Source organism: Miniopterus schreibersii (genome assembly GCF_964146895.1).
Source record: "Miniopterus schreibersii genome assembly, chromosome: 6".
NCBI classification, from domain to species: domain Eukaryota; kingdom Metazoa; phylum Chordata; class Mammalia; order Chiroptera; family Miniopteridae; genus Miniopterus; species Miniopterus schreibersii.
The window spans coordinates 54,996,653-55,020,079 of record NC_138107.1 but is presented as its reverse complement, the minus strand read 5'-3'; the positions used below and the strand labels follow the sequence as shown (position 1 = coordinate 55,020,079).

Sequence of the window (23,427 nt, the reverse complement as noted above, 5' to 3'; positions counted from 1 at the left end):
CAAGGCTGCCACACAGGCCTTCCCTGAGCTTGTCAGGTTAGCATGTGGTCCCTTTTCATCCACAATTTGGAACAAAACATTTATAGAAGTGAAATCTGCACAGTGATATTTTCAGGTCAATACATTTGTTGGAATTCCTGGTAACTGGAGATTTATTTGGAGGCAACCTTAAGTATCAAACACGACTTAAATGTATACAGTTTGAAGTTTTAATTTGCATTTAATTATATTAAACCATTTTTGGGTTAGCTAAATGCATGCTTTCCCCTTGCCTCTCATTAAAAAATAGAAAGGTAAGCATCCTCCACTTTGCAAATGACATAATTTTAATGCCACAAACAAGGTTATGCCCTACTAGATAACTAACCCCACTGTTTTACTCCTTCCAGAAAATAAAATCACAGCCCAGCTCTTTAGAACCAGTCATCATTTTTCACGTACTTCATTATCTAACTAGCTTTATAGCTCACAACCCTATACAACAAATCCATTTGTGTTTCCGATATTCATGTACGATCAGTTTATCTTGGAGGGCACGTCATATTGCTGCAAATTGGATGATTTGCTGGGTTTATTTTTGCCTGTTTGTGGCTGAGTGGGCATTTGATTATAATACTTGTTTTTGTAGCTGTGCTCAGAGTTCCCTCTGAGCTTGGAAGCCTCTATATAGCCTTTTCTTCTATGCTATTAGCCCCAAATTGCTTTTCATGACCAGTAAAAATATTTTGGATGCTTTAGCAATTTATAAAGGTAGTTTATGAGAACAAACATCTTATTGATCTGGGAATATAAATAAAAAGTAACCATTTTTTAACCTGCTACTTTTAAAATATGACAGTTTGAGCAAAAAGAGTAACAGTGTTGTCTGAGACATTGTAATCTTACTCCTAAAACTGAAACTTATTTTCATTTATAAGTCCTGGTTCTGTGCCTGTGAGGATTTTTTTATTTTTAACTCCACTTGTTTCCTTGTCAGAATGTTCCAACTTTTTAAAAACCTGAGCATGTAAGCTTTTTAAAAAAACAAGGGCAAACATGCAAAAAGAGATCTAATTTAGGATTTTATTTTTACAAGTGAATGGAGTCATGTAAGGAAATAGTGTTGACACAGGATTTGAGAGATTTGTGTTCTCTCAAGTTCCTCATCAGATTTCAGAGAGAAATTCTTTAGAACCCAAGGCGCTTAGGAGGGAACATTAGACATTTTAAAGCCTTCGAATATACATGAAAAGAAAAAATTCAGAGATCTGCTACCAAATCTTATCTGTGTAGGAGAGTGATATTTATAGTTTCTATATGTCTTACCAAAAATAATTTTACATTGGATATAGATAGGCAGGCCATGGTTCCGAAGTTCCTCCTGCATTCTGCCGTCCATTCTGCGTTGTTTGGGCATCATTGGAAAGGAAGAAGGGAAATTTCAATAGTGTATAAAATGTAAAACGAACTTGATTCCTCCTGGTGGTGAGGGCCAGCCCAGAGGTTGGTTGCTGTCTGGCTCTAGGTGAATGGACCCGAGCGGGTGGACGGAGGGCAGGCTCTCGGCTGCAGGTACCGGGCACGGGCGCATTGGCCTTTCACTGAAGCCCGAGGACTCGCGCCGCAGTGCACGCTCACCTCCCACCCGCCCGAGCCCCTTCCGGACCTGAGCGTTAGCTGCCCTCGGCAGCTGGGCCCCTGGAGGTTGTTTTTCGCCGGGTCCGCGTCGGAACCGCCCGCCAACGCCCGCCCCTCCGCGCTGAGAGGGCAGGGCTCCGGGGCGCCGCGGGTCCGCATTGGTGCGCGCGGCCGCCGCGGGCGGAGTGACAGCCGGGCTGGGCGGTGCGGCCCGCTTGTCGGCCCCCCTCCCGGCTGTGCCGCCCCCGCCGCGGACGCCGACCGAGGCGCTGCAGCCCGAAGCCGGGCCGGCAGTCTTCCCAGCGCTCGCGTCCTCCCGAGCGTCCGGGCTGCTCGCAGCGTCTCCGCGCCGACATGCGCCTGGCCACCGCCGCGAACGAGGCGTACACGGCCTCACTGGCCGTCTCGGAGCTGCTGGGCTGCAAGCAGTGCGGCGGGGGCCGCGGCCAGGACGAGGTACCTGGGCGAGGGGCCTGGCGGGCGGGTGCCCGGGGGCGGGAGCGAGCTGGTACCCTCCCGAGCTGCCTGGGCTGCAGGATGGTCGTGTCACCCCCGCGCCGGTTCCCCCTCACAGCTTCGGAGACCGCTTTCCTGGGAGGGCGCCCCTGGCCGGCCCCCTGCGCGGCAGGGGCGTCTCGGGCTGGCCGGCGTCCCCCAGGTGAAGGGGCCACCTGTGATTGGCGGGGGCGGGGGGAGACGTTTCCCATTGTGGTCCCCGGGCGAAAGCTGCCGGGCTGGAAGAGACAGCTGTCTCGGTCATTTAAATGGAAGCCTCCGAAACGTAAATAACGTTGCCTTCCGTGCAAGTCTCCACAAGTCAGAAACCGAACAAAGCTCCAGTCTCACGGTAGAACAGCCTGTGGACTTTTTCCCTCAGCGTCCTGTCAAACCAGATTATTCAGTGACCCTCACTCCCTTTGCCTCCTACTTAAAAAGAGAAAGAAAAAGAAAAAAAAAGTACATTTGAGTCAGTTAAAAGATGATAGTGCCTAGAGTAGGTATGTTCTGCCAGCTCCGTGACGTTATGCACAACGTTTACTCTTGTTTATTACCATCCCTTTTGTGTCTGAATTGGCCTTCAGAAGGAGCTAATTGTAACATTTTGTATTTTTCCTAAGTGTTTGCAAATAGGGCACCATTTGAGAGTTACTAATACAACTGTAAAATTTGAACCTTTGAAAGGCTTTGATTTAGAAAGTAACAAGGACAAAGTAGAGAAATAGTCATTAAAATTTGAATTGAAATCAGATTGCTGTATTGCCTCAGTTCAAGAAATCTAAATACAAAGTAAGTTCTCTGCAGCTTTGCCTACCAAAATGACTCAGTTTTAGTATTCATAGTATTTTAAATGGAATCTTCATTATGAGAATACTTGTATATTCATGTAAACCTAAATAAAGACACTTTCTCTTGAAGGTTGTATAACAAATACTTTTTCTAGATTTTAACATTCATGGACATATAATATGCTCTTTCTTTACAGTTAATACAACAACCTAAAAAACATACACAAAAAAACACAACAAAATAAGAACTCTTATACCTTACTTTGAAAACTACCAAAGAGAAAACACCATGAAGGTGTTCGAATAGCATTTACAGTTTCTGTTTGCAGGCCATACAGATCTTCTCTCATTTTGAGAAGTGAACCCCAATAATTGTGCTTGAATAGATCTGTTATTTCTGGTTATATCTGTGTTGCAGAATCCTGGTTCTTGCCCAAGTCTAGACTCTCTAAATATAGCCATGTAAACTGGAAGATAAAGAGATACATTTTAGCTTGAACATTGATTACCCAAGGGATTGTGCTCATGGGATGATGTTCAGGAAACCAGGAAGCTTTGTATAGTTGTATTTCGTTTTTAACACATCCAACATGTGAGAAGATAAATTAGGAAGCAGTGCTTTATAGGAAAATGATTTACTTTACAGAAGAACTAATAACACAACTCCTTCAAATAGTAAGCTTCATGGTGCTTTTATATTAAACACTTCCAGGAATGAAACTCCTGACTAAAAGTATAGGGCACACATAGGACCTAAGTCAGCCTTACAAATCTAGTACTTTGACGTCAGTGAATGTTTATTTTTCTAGAATATAGTTCATAAAAGACTCGATACTAGAAAATGAGATACCTGAACTTTCCATATTTCTAAATTCCCTAGTAGAGTTAATGACAATTTTAAAGAAACACTAATATGTTTTATTATAACAGGAATATTTCTTTATAACACTTCTAGATTTATTTCTGTTTAAAATTTTTGAATGTCAAAAGGCACCCAGCTATAGACAGTGATTCTCCTTAAGAAGGGGGAGTGGGATGAGAACTTTCACTTTTATACAATATACTTTTGCCTTGTTGAAATGCCTCAAAAAGCACATAGTCCAGTTAATATCAATGTTGTGGTTATCAGTATTAAAACATCTATACAGTTTTAAAATGTACCAAGTGCAGTGTGAAAAATATAATGATTGAAATGATCTGAGTATTTTTAATTTTTAACTAGTTTTGCAAGTAGGTAGAAGCTATAAGCCAACAAATGCTTTCATTTTGCATTTGTGGCAAATTGTTCATTCTTTCACTTATATAGATTATAAATGTATCTAACAAATTTTTAAAATCTCATTAGAACAGTACTTTCATAGTGATACATTATATACATAGTCTTTCTGTGGTACTGTCAACATTTGCTAAGAATTTTCATACTGTGAAAGTATTTTACTAACAGTAATGATACTATGTCAGAGATTTGCAGCAATATTGTGATGGTAGAGGCTGTTACTATCTCTTTCAAAGATGCTGATTAGGAGAATTGTTGAGGAGAGGACTGTTAGCTCCTTTTAGTTTTTCCAGCCACACCTTCACCAAGAGCCAATGACATTTATGCTGTGATTAGCATCTACATCTGTTTTTCAATAAGGCTACTTTCTATTGGCAGTTTTGCTTCCTAGAATCTGGATTGGCAAAAATTTTATCAAAGTCTGTAATTCAGTTTCTTACAGACACAGATGAAGTCATAATTGAAGTAACCTTTAGGAAGTTATGAAATGCACTTAGTTTAGCTTATGATTACCCCATTGAAAACCTGCGGTGCCTTTTTTTGATCAACACCTGCTAGAAAATAGGGTAGTAACTAATTTGTCATGTAACTAGGAAAAGCAGTGCTTCAAAAGTGAGTTTTCCAGAAAATTGAAACTTTTAACCTTTTAGAGACCAAGAATACTGTTGTATAATAACAGTATATAAAGGGACTTTTAAGGTATCAAAACCTCTTAAAGAGGCTCAAAAAAAAACCCTATCTCTAGAACTAGACTTCCTGGCTGTTTTTGGGTTAATTATCACTTGTTTTCTTTTCCCAGAAGTTAGAATTCAATTTGTGTGCAATGGGAGGTTACATGGAATCAATGATTTGCTCCCCGCCAGTATCTGGAGTTCAATAAATTGGGACGCAATCTCATGGCTCATCAGTAGCACCCCAGGTCAACCCTTTGTCTCTCTTGGGCATGAAATTAAGTAGAAAAGATCATATCATTTTCTTGTATCCTCCTCAGGTACTAGTCTAGAAACAGAGAGAGAGAACAGTGGACATGTCTTGAGTCCTGCCTACAAAAAGAGGAGAATGAGGATGTGAGGTCTAGAACAGTAGTAACTGTATTTCCCATTATATCAATCTTGATATCAACCCTTTCTGTTTGGGAAAGTCTTAATTTTTAAAAACCTGCCCATCTCCTCCTCCTCCTCCTCCCCCCATCCTTTCTTTCACTTCCTCTCTTCCCCCCTTACCATTTCCCTTTCTGCTTTTACTAAATGGCACAAACATCTCACAACTTCTTCAGCTTAGTAGGAAATTGACCCTAGTAGCCCAAGGGTGAGCTGGGTAAAATTCTCTTTTACTTAGAACTAGCCTTAGGTAAAACAGTGAAATCATATTCTTGAATGTCAGAGACTCCTTTAAGTTCCTTTTCTTTCTTTAGGTTTTTCTGTTCTTCTGTCCCCTTTTCTATTCTTCTGTTCTCTTTTATAGATTCATCTTTCTTGTTAGACTGGTCTCAACAAGGAATGAATGTGATCTTATACTAAGAGGTTATTAGCATAATGGATCTAAAACCCACTCCCAAAAATATTTGGTTTTTCTTAGCATCCTGTTTTAAAATACATAGTTTTTCTCTTTAAAATAATGTATTTCTAAAGGAATAGGAAGGAAGGCTTTGCCAATGAAGGCAAGGAGGAGGGGAGACAGTGATACCAATATGACTTCTAAATCCCTACACCTGTAGGGATGGACTTAGAAAGATTTGAAAATTACAGAGGACCATTGGGAAAGACCCTTGCCATACCTATAGGAAAATACTCCGTTTCTGAAATACTGATAGTGACTTGTTTTATAGTAGTTAGATATATAAACTGTACATTTGGTATAAAGACAAAACCAAAATAATATAATTTAACCTTTGTTTGAGGCCCATGTCTATCAATCTGGTCTCATTAAAGACTTTATATATACACCACTTACATGCTGCTAATGTATTTGTAAAGTTCTAGAAATAGAATTGGTAAGTTTTTTTCCCTCTCCTTACAAAGAGTAACATAATTATACATATTATGCATTTTGGTTTTTTGCCTCCACATTATATATCTAGGAGATCTTTTAAAGCCAACCCATGTGGAACCACCTCATTTTGTAAAGACTGCATGTTATTTAGTCCAGCAATTTTCAACTGGTATGCCGCAGTAATTTTAAAACATGCGATACCTATTTCGGTCAGGTTAGATTGTCAAATATAAAAATGACAACAGCCAGCACAGTAGCTATCCAGTGTGAATGAGTCAAAATTATACCTTTTTTTTGTCAGATCACAAAACATACATTTTTTAGTATGCCCCAGAATTTTAGTATTGCATGACATGAGGTGAAAAAGGTTAAAAATCGCTATTTTTGTCTCTGGTCATACTAAACTGTATTGAAACAACCGTCTGTTGGTGAGCACTTAGGTTATTTTCTGTCTTGTACTGTTAGAACAATGTTGCCGTGATTATCCTTGTATATACTATAACATTTCACATATGTAACCTATATTACTATAGGCTAATATTTAGGATGGAATTGTTGATTCAAAGGGTATTTGATTTTTTCATTTTGCTCATTATTGCAAATTGCCCTCCCTGGAAGTTGTAGTAATGTGTACTCCTTATATCTTTCTTGATCTTTTTTCCTCACGCTTCAGAACATTCCCATCAGAAATGTATAAGTAATGAATGATATTTTTTCCACCTCCTCTCCACAGCCTGTTATCAAATGTTTTTATTTTAAGCAATCTTTTAGGTGACAAATGATATCTTAGTGTAGTTAAGTCACAGTTGTTTTATTATGAGGTATCATTTTGTTAGTCACTTGTATTTCATTTCCTTTTAACTGTCTGTGTTCTTCATTCATTTTTCTCTCAGGTTATTCAGGGATTTCTTATTCATTTGTAGAGTGTTTATGTATTAAAGAAATTTAGCCCCTTGATATATTAACTGCAAATGTAGTCCCCAGTTTTCTGTTTGCTTGTGACTTTGTATACTTATTTTTCTAATGTGAAAGTATTTTTGTCATCAGATTTATCAGTCTTATATTGTATGACTTGGATTTTGTGACATTATTACTCCCACTCTATTTCACGTGTGCTTTGATCTACTGTAGTGGTTTTTATTTTTGTGAGTTTTTGTATACCTAGCTCTGACTTATTGTGGAGTAAAGTGTGATTTAGGGCTCCAACTTAATTTTTTTCTGAGTAGCTATCCAGTTGTTCCAAGATCATTTGTTGAAGAATCTCCCTCATTTGATATGTCACCTTTTTATATACTAAAGTCCCTAAAATAATCTCTTGTTATAAAATGAATAATAAACCCTTGAAATGGATATTTTCTTAAAATGCACTTTGTAAAGAAATAAGAAGGGGTAAATATTGATTTTAGCCTTAAAGTTGTGCCCAATATATTTTGTTTGAATTGTATGTAATTAAGTCAGAAATTCAGCAGTTTAAAAGGCTAATAGAATCATCATTTTATATAAGTGGCTGCAATTATACCAAGATGATGTATTGAATAGCAGGAATGTGGTTTTTCTTGCATTCATTATAGAACATTAAAGTAAAGACATAGACATGGTCAGACCAGTGGATTGAGTGCCTCTAATGAAGTGAATGGTTGTTAGAACATTACTGTCATGCATACGTGTGGAATAACCAGGTTAAGAAATCACTGGCCTCCAATACAAGATTATTTGAATTATATTATATATGGTGTAGATTCATTTGGCAAGTATAGCCTGCTTTGAATCTGAATCTAGAGTTCTCCTAATAAAGCTTCTCTTCGATTTTGTCCTGCCTAATTTTTAAAACTCCATTCTGCTCAAAAGGTTTTCATTCACTTGGACCAGATTTCTTGAATTGCTGCCACATGTCTTTCTTTACTCCACCCCCCTACCCCCTGCTTTTCTTTCTTTAAAAAGAAAGCATCTGGTTTATATCATGAGGGATTTTTTAAAGCAGTATTGAGAGGATAGAAATGCTATTTGTATGTAATTTTGTATGTAATGTAATTTGTATCTAATCAAGGGTTAATCTTTAGTTGTTAAAACGCTAAGAACTTTTTGTTTGTTTGTTTAGAGACCAGATTGATGAGCCTCAAAAAAAATAATGTTGAATTATTTTGATTTTGTTTCTATAAGCACACTGTATTGGGGGGAAAATGGAAGCCTTAACAGTAGATTTTTGTTTTTTGTTAACCATACTGCATTGTCCAATAAGGTATAGAATTCTAGATTCCAGGTACAGGATTCTAAATTCACTATGTCAAAAAGCAGAAAACCATTTATTTCTCAATTATCTGAGCTTCTCTAAAATATAAGCAAGGTTGATGGCATCCTGTAGATAAAAAACTTAATTTAAGGCTCACAATCAAACTTAATTTCTCTAAAATTGTTTCACTCAACCACAGAGAAAGCATGTCCTGCAGTACTTTCTCTTTTGTAGATTTAAATAACTACTTTTTTATTCATAATATTTCTAATCTTATTGTGAACTATTATTATAGATGTAATAATAATTATACTTCTTTCAGTTTAAGACATCTAGGTAGAGGTTACTGCTTTTTCATTTCCTGACAAGATGCACAGGAATTGATATTTTGGTTGGTTGTGTTTTGGATGTACAAACACATTGGTCTTATTTTGTATCACTGACAATCCACAGGGTTGGCTGCTATGTGCTGAACTTTCTGTTCTAGACATTTTGCCAAGTACTCTATGCAAAACTCTGGTTTAAGTGAACAGGTTTCATTGTTTTTAGTCAGAGTCGTATCATAAGCTGTTGTCAGCTATGTGATATGAACAGAGGAGTTGGTATGTATATATGGCTATGAAAGCAAACCACCCAAACAAGCCTGTCTCTGTTCAACTGGTGTTCCCACCCCCCCCTTCCTGTAGCCTCAGTTCATGTTGTTTACTACTGGAGGCCTGAGATGGTGTAATTTTCTTTTCTAGGAACTTGGAATTAGAATTCCTCGACCACTAGGACACGGACCAAGCAGATTTATCCCAGAAAAGGAGGTATGTTGTTTGTGAAAGTACATAGTGAACTGTGTGCTTTTAAGGAAAAACTTACACGATCTGCATCTTGGCATCTGAACAAGTGTTAGTCAACAACATGTTTTACACAGAGTCGATCACAGTTAATCATCATGCTTTGGCATTGAATATGTGGGATTAGAAAGCTGTTGTAGTCATGTTGATTTCTAGTATTTCTAACACCCATATTTAATCAAGGAAAGGTAAGACTTGTTTTGACCAATGATACCCATCTAATTAGATGTTATTTAGTTGTGCCCTTAGCTGAGTTACTTGGTATTGACCATCTCCACAGGTTGGCATCAATGCTCAATTGAGTATTTAATTGTAAGTATGTAAATACTCCTATGCTTTGTTTACAGATTGTTTGCTGTTAGTCAGTTTTGGTTCTCCTTAAATTGAGTGAGAGTAAGCATTGTTATAAGGAAAGGCTTTAGTATCTGTTTGCAAGCTCTGCAAGTTTGGTCATCTAAACCTGCTTCTTCTTCTGGATTCCGCCAGGTCAGCAAGTAGGCTATCTAGGTGGCCTTTGATGTTCAGACTTTGTCATTTATTCCCATCTACACGATATGTGACTTTATTCTTGGTTGAGTTAAATTTGTAGGATTATAACCTGTCTCTTCCCTTAAGCCAAATTTAATCTGCTTCTAGATGACCCTTAAAGTGCAGTGCACGCATATTTTCTTTAACACTGATTTACAGTTTATGTAACCATGGTTTTCCTCTCTTTTATACAGATTCTTCAGGTGGGGAGTGAAGACGCACAAATGCACGCTTTATTTGCAGATTCTTTTGCTGCTTTGGGTCGTTTGGATAACATTACATTAGTGATGGTTTTTCACCCACAGTATTTAGAAAGTTTCTTAAAAACTCAACACTATCTACTGCAAATGGATGGGCCATTGCCCCTGCATTACCGGCACTACATTGGAATAATGGTTTGTGAACATTTAGTGAAAAATTCTGCCTGCCTGCTTTATTAATCTTTTTAAGAGATGTTTAATGCTTTAAACACAGGGATAAATACTTATACTGTGACTTCTAAGTGGATTCCTGTTAGGTAGTATCTGTTTTTCCTCTTTCTAAATAAGTATACCCTCAAGTATAACAGAAAAAGAAACATGTATTTACTTTTGAGAATAATAATAAATAAGAATATAAAGTAGAACACAATACCTGTTTTACTATTATAAATAGTTCACATTGACATAAGTGGTGCTACTCCTGTGTGATGTGTATTCCATTATTTTATGGTTGGCACTTTAAGTAAAGTTTCTTCTTAATCTGAGTTTCTGAAAATTGGTATATAATAAAAGTTTCTGATGTTCAAATACTTTTATCAGATATTTTGTTCTTGGAATATTTCTGAAGTGCTTTCTGTGGTGCTGGTGTATGAATTTGTAAACTGTTTATGTGAAAACTTCATTTCTGTAGTTCAGGAAAATTTGAAACATACTAGTCAAAAACTTAATTAACTGTTTTGAACATTGTAAAGAAAAACAGGATGTATAGTTCAAGATTTTATTATTGTTACAAAAATCTTTTTGTTTTCTGTTAAGGCTGCAGCAAGACATCAGTGCTCTTACTTAGTAAACCTCCATGTAAATGATTTCCTTCATGTTGGTGGGGACCCCAAGTGGCTTAATGGCTTAGAGAATGCTCCTCAAAAACTACAAAATTTAGGAGAACTTAACAAATTGTTAGCCCATAGACCTTGGCTTATTACCAAAGAACACATTGAGGTAAGTAGTAAAGTAATGTATCTAGGGGGTCATTAAAAAAATTAATTTTTATTTTTTTATTGAATTAATTGGGGTGACATTGGTTAATAAAATTATATAGGTTTCAGGTATACAATTCTATAATACATCATCTGTATATTGTATTGTGTGTTTACCACCAAATTTTTTTAATAGACTATTTTGAGAGCAGTTTAAGGTTTATAGATAAATGTCAGTGTTTCCATATTCTACCCCCTCAGCCCCCCAGACACATAAGTTCTTCTATTATTAACATCCAGTATTATTAGTATGGTGCATTTTCTGTGATTGATGAATCAATATTGATATATTGCTATTAACTAAAATCTATAGTTTACATTACGGTTCATTGAGTTGTATAGTTTTATGGGTTTTGACAAATGCGTATGGTCATGTATCCACCATTACAGTATCATACAGAACAGTTTCACTGCTCTAAAAATCCTCTGTTCATTTCTATCCCTTTCTCCCTAATTTTTTTACTGTCTCTATAGTTTTGCCTTTTCCAGAATGTCATACAGTTGGAATTGTACAGTACTGTATGTAGCCCTTTTCAGACTAGCTTCTTTAACTTATCAGTATGTATTTAAGATTCCTACATGCCTTTAAATGGCACGATAGCTCATTTATTTATTATTTTTAAAGAATATGTTTTTATTGATTAGAGAGAGGGAGAAACATCAATGATTGGCTGCCTCTTGCACACCCCCTACTGGTGATCGAGCCCACAACCTGGGCATGTGCCCTGACTGGGAATCGTACCAGCGACCTCTTGGTGCATGGGACAGAGCTCAACCAACTGAACCACACTGGCTAGAGCACTTGTTTATTTTTGCTGAAAAACGGTTCAGTGTATGGATGTATCACCATTTGTTTATCCATTCACCTATGGAAGGACATCTTGGTTACTTCCAGTTTGGGGCAATTATGAATAAAGCTGTTACAGACATTCATGTGCAGGTTTTTTGTTGGACATAAGTTTTAAACTCAGTTGGGTAAATAACTAGGAGTGTGATTGCTGGACTGTATGGTAAGCCTATGTTTAGCTTTACAGTAAACTGTCTTCCACAGTGGCTGGAGCAGTTTGCATTCCCACCAGCAGTTAATGAGCATTCTTGTTGCTCTTCATCCTTGTCTGCATTTGGTGTTATCAGTGTTTTAGATTTTAGCCATTCTGATAGCTCTGAAGTGACATCTTGTTCTATATCTTTTAAAAATACCATCTTAAACTAATTCCTTCTAGTTCTACTTATTAATAAAGGTAATAGAATAAAAGTAGATTGGCATTCTCTAAAAGTATCTACCATGCAATAGAAATTCTTGAAAATACATCTTTTTGGTCTTACCTGTTTTATAGAACATTTTAATTACTGTTACATAGTTGAGACATCAAGAAGATACAAAATTTGAATATGATTAATACAATGTTTATTATATTGTCTAGTAGTGAAAAATTATGCAAGATTATAAAATAGATAATGAAGCAGAAGGGACACAGGTGTAAGACTTTGAAGAATTGTAGACTTTACCTTGATCATAATTTTTAAAATATGATTTAAGTTAGGAATATTCAGAGTCAAGTTGAAACTATCTTAAAAATTCCTTGAGGAGGCCTGATAATAATTTAAAACAAAAATAAACAGGCATATTTTATACAGTAGGTCCCACTTTGAACACAAATTATATTTGGTTTGAAACTTGGAACAACATAGTTAATCTATTCATAATTTAGTTTATAAAATAATGGCAGCTGCTTTTAATATGCTTTGACTGCAAAATGCATTCTATTTTTAAATCAAGATCTTAGAAAATCAAAATGATAATGAATATGTCATTATCAGATTATGTTAAGCTCTATTGGTGAATACATGTTCATAAAAATTAGCAAATTCTGGGTTCTACATGTCTCAAATTGCAGTTTCACACTTTGTATAATGACTAATTCTGTTTTCAATAGATTAAATACCAAGATGAACTATATACTTTCACCAACACCATACCCCAATATAAAAATATATTCTCTTTTTTCTCCCCTAAGCAACTTTTAAAAGCTGAAGAGCACAGCTGGTCCCTTGCAGAACTGGTACATGCAGTAGTTCTACTCACACACTATCACTCTCTTGCCTCGTTCACATTTGGCTGTGGAATCACTCCAGAAATTCATTGTGATGGTGGCCACACATTCAGACCTCCTTCTGTTAGTAACTACTGCATCTGTGACATTACAAATGGCAATCACAGTGTGGAAGAGAATCAGGTCAACTCAGCAGGAAATGTTTCGGTAAGTAACTCATTTGTTACAGGATTGTCATAAGACTAATCACAATAATTGCTGTTGTCTTATTTTTTCATTTGGCGCCTATATCTGTTCATTCAGCAAGTATTTATTGACTGTCCCCAAATGCCCAGCACCAGTTTAGTACTAAGGGATATACAAAATTATAAGATCCTCTAGGATAATAATAATATTTGGATTAGGAGCCACCAGCATGTGCCCATCAGAGCCAGCTAGCACTGAATGGCTATTGCAGTGAGAGGAGGGGAGGCTGAGGATAGTGCTACGTGGTGATGATGACTTCCTAATGCTGATCACAGCCTTTTCTTCCCTTCTGCACAAGAGAAACAGGCTGGCTTCTTAATTGTTTATCTTTTAGAAGATTTAATTATCCTTGATCTGTAAATTTCTCCTTTTAAAATTCTTTTTTATGTTTAATTTTATACAAGTAAATATTAAAGAAATGTAATTTTATTAAAATACGTTCACCTCTACTTTTCTCTGACTTTTATATTTTCTCAGTTGTTATTCCTTTGAAACAGAATGAGTTGAATTTTCTATAAGCAAATTTTAATTCCTGTATATAATGAGTGAAAATTTCCTCTGCATTCTTTTGCTATAGCGAAAGTTCAGGGGTTTATTTTATGCTTCCAAATAGAAATCAGAGAAACAGCATCACAGCCTTCTAAATACTGTGCATGGATTTTCTCAGTTGTATTATTCCTTTGAAACAGATTTCGACAGGTTAAATTGCCTTTAACTTATATATTTGATTGTGGCAAGTTATCTAACTTCTCTGGGCTTCTGTTCTTCATGGGAGGTTTAAATGAAATGTCTCTGAAGAGGTAAAAGGCCTAGTACAGCACTTGGTATTTATCAGGTGCTAACACACAGTGAGATGAGCACATGAAGGAAAGTCATGTTCCCCAGGTTGGTTGACATGCTTTGCTGACAAGGCCCAAGACCCTCATCTTCATCCTCTTTGGAGCTAGTTGGGGTCACGTCTAGGTCTGCATGTGGCCACTGATTATTCGTCAACACTTAGAGGTTATGAGGTGGTCTAAGGGAGAGTATATCAGTTGCTAGGATGCTGGGAATTGTAGTATTGTCCTTCTCCACTTTTGATACAGTACAAGGCTAAAGAAATAGTACTTTATTGTTTTTAGTGATCCTTCTACTAAATAATAGTGAAATAATAGAAAATTTTTCTCTAGTGGATACTCTCCCTATTTTCAGGTGTTGAGTTGGCTGCTTTTAGAAAGTTTATAGCCCGCCCTGATGGGAATTGACTGTAATCTGATACAGCTTATTCTTCAGGTACATATCAGATATCTGGCTTAGTTCTTCAGATACAAATGGTAAAAAACAAAACAAAAGTAATTCCTCATACAATAGCAGCATTTTAATGTTAAAATGAAATGCCTTAACTTTTTTTTACACTACTAACAACTTCAACAGATTGTTCAAGGAGCAAAAAACAAAACAAAACAAAAAACCCCCACTGTTTCCTTTCCCTCTTATTTCTATCAAGAATTGTCTCACCTAAGAATACTTAAATTTTGGACAGTTTATTTTAGAGGAAAATGGATAAAATAGATAAATTAACACAATGAGGGATAATGTGAGTCGACAACTTGATTTAAACACACACACACACACACACACACACGCACGCACACAAACTTAGGTCTCTCTCTTAAGCAACACAACCCGTTTCCACCTTCTTAATTTTTGTTTGGCTACTGACCCGGTCTCAGGAATAATTATGAAGAGGTATGCATCAGAAGAATCATCAGTACATCATAGAAACACTTTCCATCATGAAATTATGAGAGAAAGTGCTTAGTACAGGACCCAGGGCACTTTGGTGTAACCGTTAGGATCATATGAAAATATGAAGTACAGATAGTATACACTATTTTTCTCTTAATGTAGAATTATCCTGACAATCATTCTGCAACAGATATTTCTTGAATATCTTCTATTTGCCAGGCACTATGCTAGGTTCTGAATATATACTAATAAATTAGAGAGGTCCCCTGCCTTTATAAAGGTTTGGTTGTAAGAAGGCAGGCATTAACTCATTATCATGCAATAACAATCACAAACTAATTCCCTCTCTTACTGAAAGAGCAGAGTGCTGTTTGAGAGTAATTAGGGTGACTGGATTGGGGGTGGGGACTTGGGAGAAGCTTGTAACCTGACACCTAAAGGACCAACGAGTGTAAGCCAGGAAGAGAGTTGGAAGAGTAGGGGAAACAACATTCCTAGCAAAATAAATTTATAAAGGGAAAACACTGCTTTTGTATTTGAACACAGATTTGAAATTTTAAGGTTTCCTACTATATTTTATAAAATATGAATTCCACAGATTTGATCCAACTCTAATAGTAAGGATGTAGCAGGGTAGAGGAGTATAAATTGTTTGGCTAGTTCCAGACCATTTGGCCAGTCTTCTTGTGTCAGACCTGTCACTACAAATGTGTCACTGCTCTAGTCATCCTAGCAAGTGACAGCTGCCAGCCCTTATTTGCATAGGTCAGGAGGACAACTCCAGCCCTATAAGGACATGTTTCATTCTTAATTGGTAAATTGGAAAGATAGAGCTGATTGCTATAATTTAAAGATGATAAACATATGTTAATATGCCTAATGTACATAGTTGATGCAAAACCACTTATACTTTGTGTATCTTGTTTAAACTGATTGAGCAAGTAGAAATTAACTGTTAAATACTCAGTTCTGTTTTCGATTGACGAGTAATATTAAATTTTAATTTTTAAAACTTAGCATTAATGATAATGACATTACTAATTTTCTAAGGTAAAAATGTTAGAATGTATTCTTAAAATAATTTTACTCTTATATTTTAAAATCTGCATATCTCTGTAATAGGCCAAAACCAGTTTTTGATTCATTCATGTATGTTAAAATTACAATATTTATTTTTCCTATATTCGGTTAAAATTCAAATTCTTATGAGATAGCCTTAAAAGAAAATTCAAAAATTTCATCCTCTGACTGATGTAACATTCGCTGTATTGTCTCTTCAGGTAAGTGATTCCTTCTTTGAGGTCGAAGCCCTCATGGAAAAGATGAGGCAGTTACAGGAATGTCGAGATGAAGAGGAGGCGAGTCAGGAAGAGATGGCTTCACGTTTTGAAATAGAAAAAAGAGAGAGCATGTTTGTCTTCTCTTCAGGTAAAAGCAGCTGTTACATACTGATAAAACTTCTAAAGCTTACAAAAAAGAGCCCACTTTTTTTATTTAGAGAATTTAAAAATTGTTAAACATCTATCCAAATATGTCTTTTTCTTTTAGAAAGGCTATTGCATAGGTATTCCTACTTATAAAGCAGGCAACTTAGAAAAGGAAGTTGTAGTGAAAATAGCTCTAGACTAGGAGGGAAGGACATTTGAAAACATCTCATTTGTACCTCAGAAATACTGTGGGTTCAGTTCCAGATCACCACAATAAAGCAAGTACCACAATAACGTGAATCACAATAGTTTTGCAGGTGGAAGGCCTTGCCCTCAATTTGCAAAAAAACCACATCTGTGAAGTGCAATACAATGAGGAAGTATCCTTAGATGGAGGTTGGATGTTAGCTTGTTTTTCCGTTTCTATTTACTTGAAACTGTAATTTCATCAACTCCTAAAGATAGTTCAGAAAGGTTTAGAACAGTACAGGAAACATTGTAAAAATGATCACACACACACACACAAACACCCCTCTTTATTCACCATCCTGAAACCTTTGAGCTGTTAAAGAAATAATAATATATATTGTAGGACATTAATATTAAAAAAAAATAGTTCAAGTGCCAAAGCTTAGAGCATAGCTGATTTGTTATCACCATAAAGATTATCCAAAGTGGTGTTCATACTTTGAGCACATACTTTTAAGTAGAACCTAATATCTATAAACTGGAGTGGAGCCAGAGGAAAAATGAGTGTGGATGAAAAGCATAAAAATTCAACCATGACTATTTTTTTGTAATAAATAATCTACTTTTATTATGCTCCATTCACTTGTAAGTAAGCTATTTCTCTTTACAGTTTTAAGACTATTTTAGTTGATACTGGTTAGGGTCAAAGAAAGGATTATCCTATTTTTACTTGTTACTGGTAAAATGAATTTTAACTAGCATCCTGTATTTGAAAAGTTTTCAGTAGCTTTTTTAATTATTTCAGATGATGAAGAAGTTACACCAGCAAGAGACATATCTCGTCACTTTGAGGATACTAGTTACGGCTATAAGGATTTCTCTAGACATGGGATGCACGTTCCAACATTTCGAGTCCAGGTAAAATCGCAACATGTTTATTTTGAAATAACTCAATTTGACTTAAAAGCCACATGGATTTGAGATCTAGGAAATGTTGCAGAAAAAAGCAGCTTTCCTATGTATAGGCAGTTCCCTTAGGTATATTTATTGTATTGCTAAAGCTTGTAAATCATTTGCTCAGAACTTACAACACATTCACCCAAAACAAAATTACAGTGGTAGTTAGGTTCCCGGATGATGCATTAAAAGCTCACTTAAAGTTCTAATATAGCTAAACAATAAATAATAGTTGTATTTGAACGTAGCTAGCATGTATAGCATTGATTTTTCCCCCCCTCCTTCTGAGCCCCAATGTTTTTAAAATGACGTGGTGATTTGTGCCCTGATATGCACCAGGCCTGAGTGATGAAAAATGTCTTCAGTATATCAAGCATTATGTGTAGGTGGACTGAAAGGGGTGAGAAAATCAGAGGTGAAAGATGTGTTTAAATACAGATACCACAAAAAATAAAGCATGACAATTAAAGTATCCCAGTTCCCTTTAAAATATGAACTGAGTGTTGTTTGAAGCAATAAGAATTTTTGAGGGTTTTAAATTTAAACCTTGAGAGGATTCACATAAGTAAATATTATTTCAAAATTACTTAACACCTACCTCTCAGAGTGAATAAAGTTAGTGATGTAGGGAATATAATTATTGTTGGTAGGCCCACTTACTTTAGCTCCCAAATCATTAACTTTGAAATACATAGTAAATTTCCCCAGTACACTTATGTATATATTGAGTCCATGGAAACTTAGGGACCTGGTGGTCCTCCAGGATACGAGGCTCCTTCTCTGTTTTTGTTTTGCAGGAAGCACTGTTTTAAGTGCTTTGCAAGCATATCTCAGAAGCAACAGTAGCCTTATACCCTTGTACCAGAATAAAAGTTGACAAGGATCAGTTAGTTACCAAATATTTATCTATTCTGTGCTCTAGTTTTGTAAGACTGCTTCCAGTCCATGCAGTAGAATATACTGTAGTTTAAAGGTATTTTAAAATAATCTGTATAAATACTTAAATTCAGGTGAGTTGATATTCCCAACTTTTCCAGTTATTATAAGGAGCCTGTGTTAATAACTGTTTTACCAAGATTATGAAAATAATTGAGAACTGTAAGATTTCATTTCTTTGTTCAAGGAACAAAGATTATTTAAGGGAACAAAAAGAGACACAAGGAAGAGTTATGGAATATTTCTACTTGATAGTGAAATTGTGTCATGAAATAGATTAGAATTGAAGAAATCATGAGGGCTGGAAATTTTGTGGAGGGAGATTAGGAATTTAGATAGTTGAATGGTCCAAAGGCATGGGCATTATAAGCAGAGGACAGTAATTGAGCAATAATTGAGCTTAGATTAAGGGATGTAGTGAGGGAGGAAATCAAAGAAACTGGCTGGGCTGCAGAGAGCTTTAAGCAAGGGGTTCCTACTTCTGACAAGTGGGAAATTAGTTTAAAATTGGTCAGGTTTGGCCTTGCCCGGTGTGGCTCAGCAGTTGAGCATCGACCTAGGATCCAGGAGATTGCTGTTTGATTCCCAGTCAGGACACACGCCCAGGTTGTGGGTTCGGTTCCCAGTGGGGGGCATGCAGGAGGGAGCCAATCAATGACTCTCATCATTGATGTTTCTCTCTCCCTCTCCCTTCCTCTCTCTGAAATCAGTAAAGATACATCTTTTTAAAAAAGAAAGAGAAGGAGAGAGGGCTCCAAGTTGGTCACCTCTGGATGCTGAGTAAGGAGACTAAGAGAGAGAAAGCTGAAAACATTGGCTATGCGTAAGGGGATGAGAGTCCATTGTTTTTTAAACTCACTGAGTTATAAAACATAACCTTTTGTATGTTGTAGTATAGAAATTAAAAACATCAGACTGGAGTGCAAGTGAAGCTGGGAGCTAGGGATGTACTAGAACGGCAGTGGATTCCAGCTGACAGTAATCACACTGCAGAACAGTACGCGTAGAACTATACTTGGCCCCATTTTAATTATTCACATTTATTCTGTTCTCTGTATTTAGGACTATTGCTGGGAAGACCATGGTTATTCTTTGGTAAATCGCCTTTATCCAGATGTGGGACAGTTGATTGATGAAAAATTTCACATTGCTTACAATCTTACTTATAATACAATGGCAATGCACAAAGATGTTGATACCTCAATGCTCAGACGGGCTATTTGGAACTATATTCACTGCATGTTTGGAATAAGGTTAGTCTGTTTTCTTATGTTTATAAAGAGGTATTTTCCATTGGACTAAATTATTCAGGTACTTGGAACACATACATACACAGACTCAAAATGATCCCCTCCCTCTCCAGTAGCTTATTTTTATGCTTATGCTTCAGAGAACCAATTTATTACAGCTTGGTTGGTTTCCTCTTTCCTGATTAGGCGGGAGGGAGAGTTAGGAACATTGACAAGATGCTTCAGGGAAGCGGGGAGAGAGGCAAGCCAGTTGGTCCTAGAACATAGAGGAGAAGAGGGAAAGTTTGTCACTGAACATCTTTGGTATCTTTTCTCTTTGTATCATCTGTTCCCTAACACATGTATATGTCTACCTTCCTGGAACTTAGTACCTGTATAGTACCCCTCTGGCTGTAACTCCTTCTGAAGCTACTCCATACTCCCATGATACTTCATCAAAGTGCAGAACTTTCATGTCCTGACTGTTAGGTATTCAGCCACATAATTATGTTATATAGGAAGTGCAGCCAATATATACCACTTTCTAACACATGCACACAAACTCCATGCCACGGTGCTTTCTGATTATTTTAGCTATAAAGTCAGGCTTTCTCTTGCTATCTTATCAGTGGCCAGGATATTGACTTTAGCCTCCTGAATGGTTAGGACCAGCTTTGCAAGAACTACTCCCTTTTCCACTGAAAACCACATAGGGGATTTCAGTCCTTGGGTTCTAGAAATCATCACCCAGCAGAGTGGAGCAGACACTGGTGCCTCTGGCCATTTTTGCTTAAAGCAGAACAGTGTCTCCCAAGTATAGTAGACACTCTGAAGGCCATCTGTAGACCATCTTTTTCTCTGGGAAACTCCCCCCCCCTTTTTTTTTACTCATATGACCCCAGAAACTTTGGGAAACATGAGAAAAAGAATTCTAATTATTTTTATTTACACGGGTAGATTACAAGTTCTAGCTCATGTAGTAGTACCACTAATAGACACTACTGTCTGATTAATTTCTTATTCTCAGCAATAGTCATAAACTCTGCTTCTAGAATCTGTGCCTCAGTGTGTTTGCTTGTTCATGGCAGTAAATCCAAACTGTTGTGGGCATGGGCAGATTTCCTGTTCATCTCCCTAACTTCTGACTCTTGTCCCTTTTACTCAGTAATCACCTCCATTTAACCATGGTAAAGTTGTTATTGGGGGACAGCTGCCTACACAGAGTGGAAAAGATATAGCATTTCCTAGCGGTGTCTGTACTTTTTGTGAGAAGAAAACAGCTCATACATTGAAAATATAATTTTTACTTTGTCTTTTAATAGATATGATGACTATGACTATGGTGAAATTAACCAGCTATTGGATCGTAGCTTTAAAGTTTATATCAAAACTATTGTTTGCACTCCTGAGAAGGTTACCAAAAGAATGTACGATAGCTTCTGGAGGCAGTTCAAGCACTCCGAGAAGGTATGCACCTGTTGTGGCTTGTTTACTCTGTAACTTAGCAGGGATTCTTATCCTTCACTTAATCTAAAGCATCTCAAACCTTCCCATCACCTCTGCCAACCCAGAGAACATTGCAGCACAGCCGCCTCAGATACCCTTTGGGAGAGAACCTCATTATGGTGCTAGAGTAAAAGAATAAAGACAGGGAAGACAGGTGGCCTGGCCCTTCTTTAAATGTTGACATGGCTCTCACCACTTAGGAGAAGACTGTTTTACAAGAGCTTTTTAAAAAAATGTTTAGATAGAAGTATCTGGTCTGGTCTTTGATTCATCTGTATAGAAATTATTGAATGATGATTTGGCAGGGGAAACTGGTATTCTAATAAAGCACTGTCTAGATTTTCTGAAATACAACAAACCTCCAAGGAGAGATGTGATCAGGCATAAATATAAGCACAAAACGTCTATCCAAAAAGAACATCAGATAGCTTTTCCTTTGAGAAATTGGTATTCAATAAGCCCAAGACTTCTAAGTTATTCACTGGCACACAGAAAATGTACTTGATTTTCGGTGTTTGTTTATTAGATGCACTGAAAAAGTGATTGTGAATGATTATAACCCTACCTTAAATGATGTTGTGTTTTATATGCAGGTTCATGTTAATCTGCTTCTTATAGAAGCTAGGATGCAAGCAGAACTCCTTTACGCTCTGAGAGCCATCACCCGCTATATGACCTGATGCCTTTCCTCCACTAAAGACAATGGAATAATCAGCAGATCTAGTCTACGAGGGGAAGGTTCTCAGCCCCAGGACCAATGGTAGATAAAAGAATTCAGAAATATATTGTGCCATGATTCCTTTAGTTTCTGCTATTTTACTGTGGAAATACCACTGTTGGCACAAGCAGTGAATGCTTGGCAGCTTCAGGTTTGTAGAGCTGTGAAGAAGGGTTGCCATTCACAGTATTTTGCTTTTTGAAGTACAAGATACTGTATAACTGTTTTATTACAGCAAATAGTAACTCCAAATCCTGTTGCTTTTATGTTAAATAACAAGAATTGGAGCGTGCAAGGAATGGGACTTGGATAGTTACATAAGCTTTTTTACATAAAGAATTTTAGACCTTGGTGCTGCTATTCCTGCTGGTGGAATGAATAGAGTGGCTGTTCCAGTTAAGCTATTAGTAATAAAAGTGAACACTGCTACTATCTGAGCCTACAGACATAATTTGTGTGGTTTTCAAATTAAATTTGCATATGTGTTAATTTTGTTGCATCTAAAAAAGCATAGATTACTCATAGCTCAGCAAAGACCGTTTTGATGGTAACAGTTCAATTCTTTCATTATTGTTTTTTAAATTCAGAGTTATTGGATGACATTGAATTTTACAGTGTCATTCTTAAAGATTTTCTTCAAAAAGCAATCTTAAATGAAAATGTATAAATTACAAGAAAAGCTGGCTATCTCTTGATATGCTGTTTCCCAAGATTCTCTGACACTGGAGGGCAGCTATCCTGTGCAGCATTTTTGTTTTCAGCGCGTAAGTTGTGTGAAATGTTGCTGTAGACTCCTGCACAGTCCCAGGTGCATTCTGTTCCCACCTGTCTCATGGACCCCACTTTAAAGGTTGTACACTCCTTAAATAATAAAGCTGGAAAATATTTTAGTCAAAATATGATTTACAAAAATGCTAACTTCGTTTGAAATGCAAACAGGTTTGAAAAAATGTATTGAGTACTTTGTATTCTGGAAGCCTGAATTGCTTTTGAAGTCTGTCAGTATTATTGGTATTTTTCAATAAAGAATAACTTTTCTCCAATTTTAGTTTGTTGTCTCAATCTCAAGTCATGACTTCACAATCAGTAACAATTCTAAGTTTATATTTACTTTCATTAGCCATGTAGATTCACACTTAAATAATGCTATATCAGATGAGAGACTGCTATTAAATGGAAAACTCATTAATTTTGAAGGATACAGAGAAAAGTGGTCCTTCAGAATCTTAGGTAAGACTATTTTTATCTTGGAAGTGGCTAACATGGCCCCCATGCCTTCTCCCTTTTGAACTGGGATGTTTTAGAGTTCAAATAGAATTACTAAAAATTATTAGAAACAAGGACTTATTAGGGAGTGACTATATAGCAAAAAATGACAACTAGAAATAGCTCTAAATTTAATCAAAGCTGTTGTAATAACTCTGTTACT

The 23,427-nt window shown here is 36.7% G+C and overlaps 1 protein-coding gene across 3 annotated transcripts in view; it reads left to right on the top strand.

The window, feature by feature from the left end:
• SESN1 (sestrin 1) overlaps positions 1-23,041 on the top strand; it is an 89,682-nt gene extending 66,641 nt beyond the window's left edge. The window contains exons 1-10 of one of the 3 annotated variants that reach the window (XM_081139844.1): positions 1,847-2,073; positions 9,145-9,210; positions 9,966-10,166; positions 10,788-10,970; positions 13,027-13,269; positions 16,317-16,464; positions 17,458-17,570; positions 19,608-19,798; positions 21,097-21,241; positions 21,874-23,041. In XM_081139844.1, coding sequence (XP_080995970.1) covers positions 1,972-2,073; positions 9,145-9,210; positions 9,966-10,166; positions 10,788-10,970; positions 13,027-13,269; positions 16,317-16,464; positions 17,458-17,570; positions 19,608-19,798; positions 21,097-21,241; positions 21,874-21,960 — 1,479 coding nt within the window. In that variant the 5' untranslated portion in view covers positions 1,847-1,971 and the 3' untranslated portion in view covers positions 21,961-23,041. Of the gene's footprint in view, positions 1-1,846; positions 2,074-8,984; positions 9,004-9,144; positions 9,211-9,965; positions 10,167-10,787; positions 10,971-13,026; positions 13,270-16,316; positions 16,465-17,457; positions 17,571-19,607; positions 19,799-21,096; positions 21,242-21,873 lie in introns of those variants that run through there. The other 2 variants (XM_081139843.1, XM_081139842.1) reach the window with 2 other exon arrangements.
• Positions 23,042-23,427: the final 386 nt, after the last annotated feature.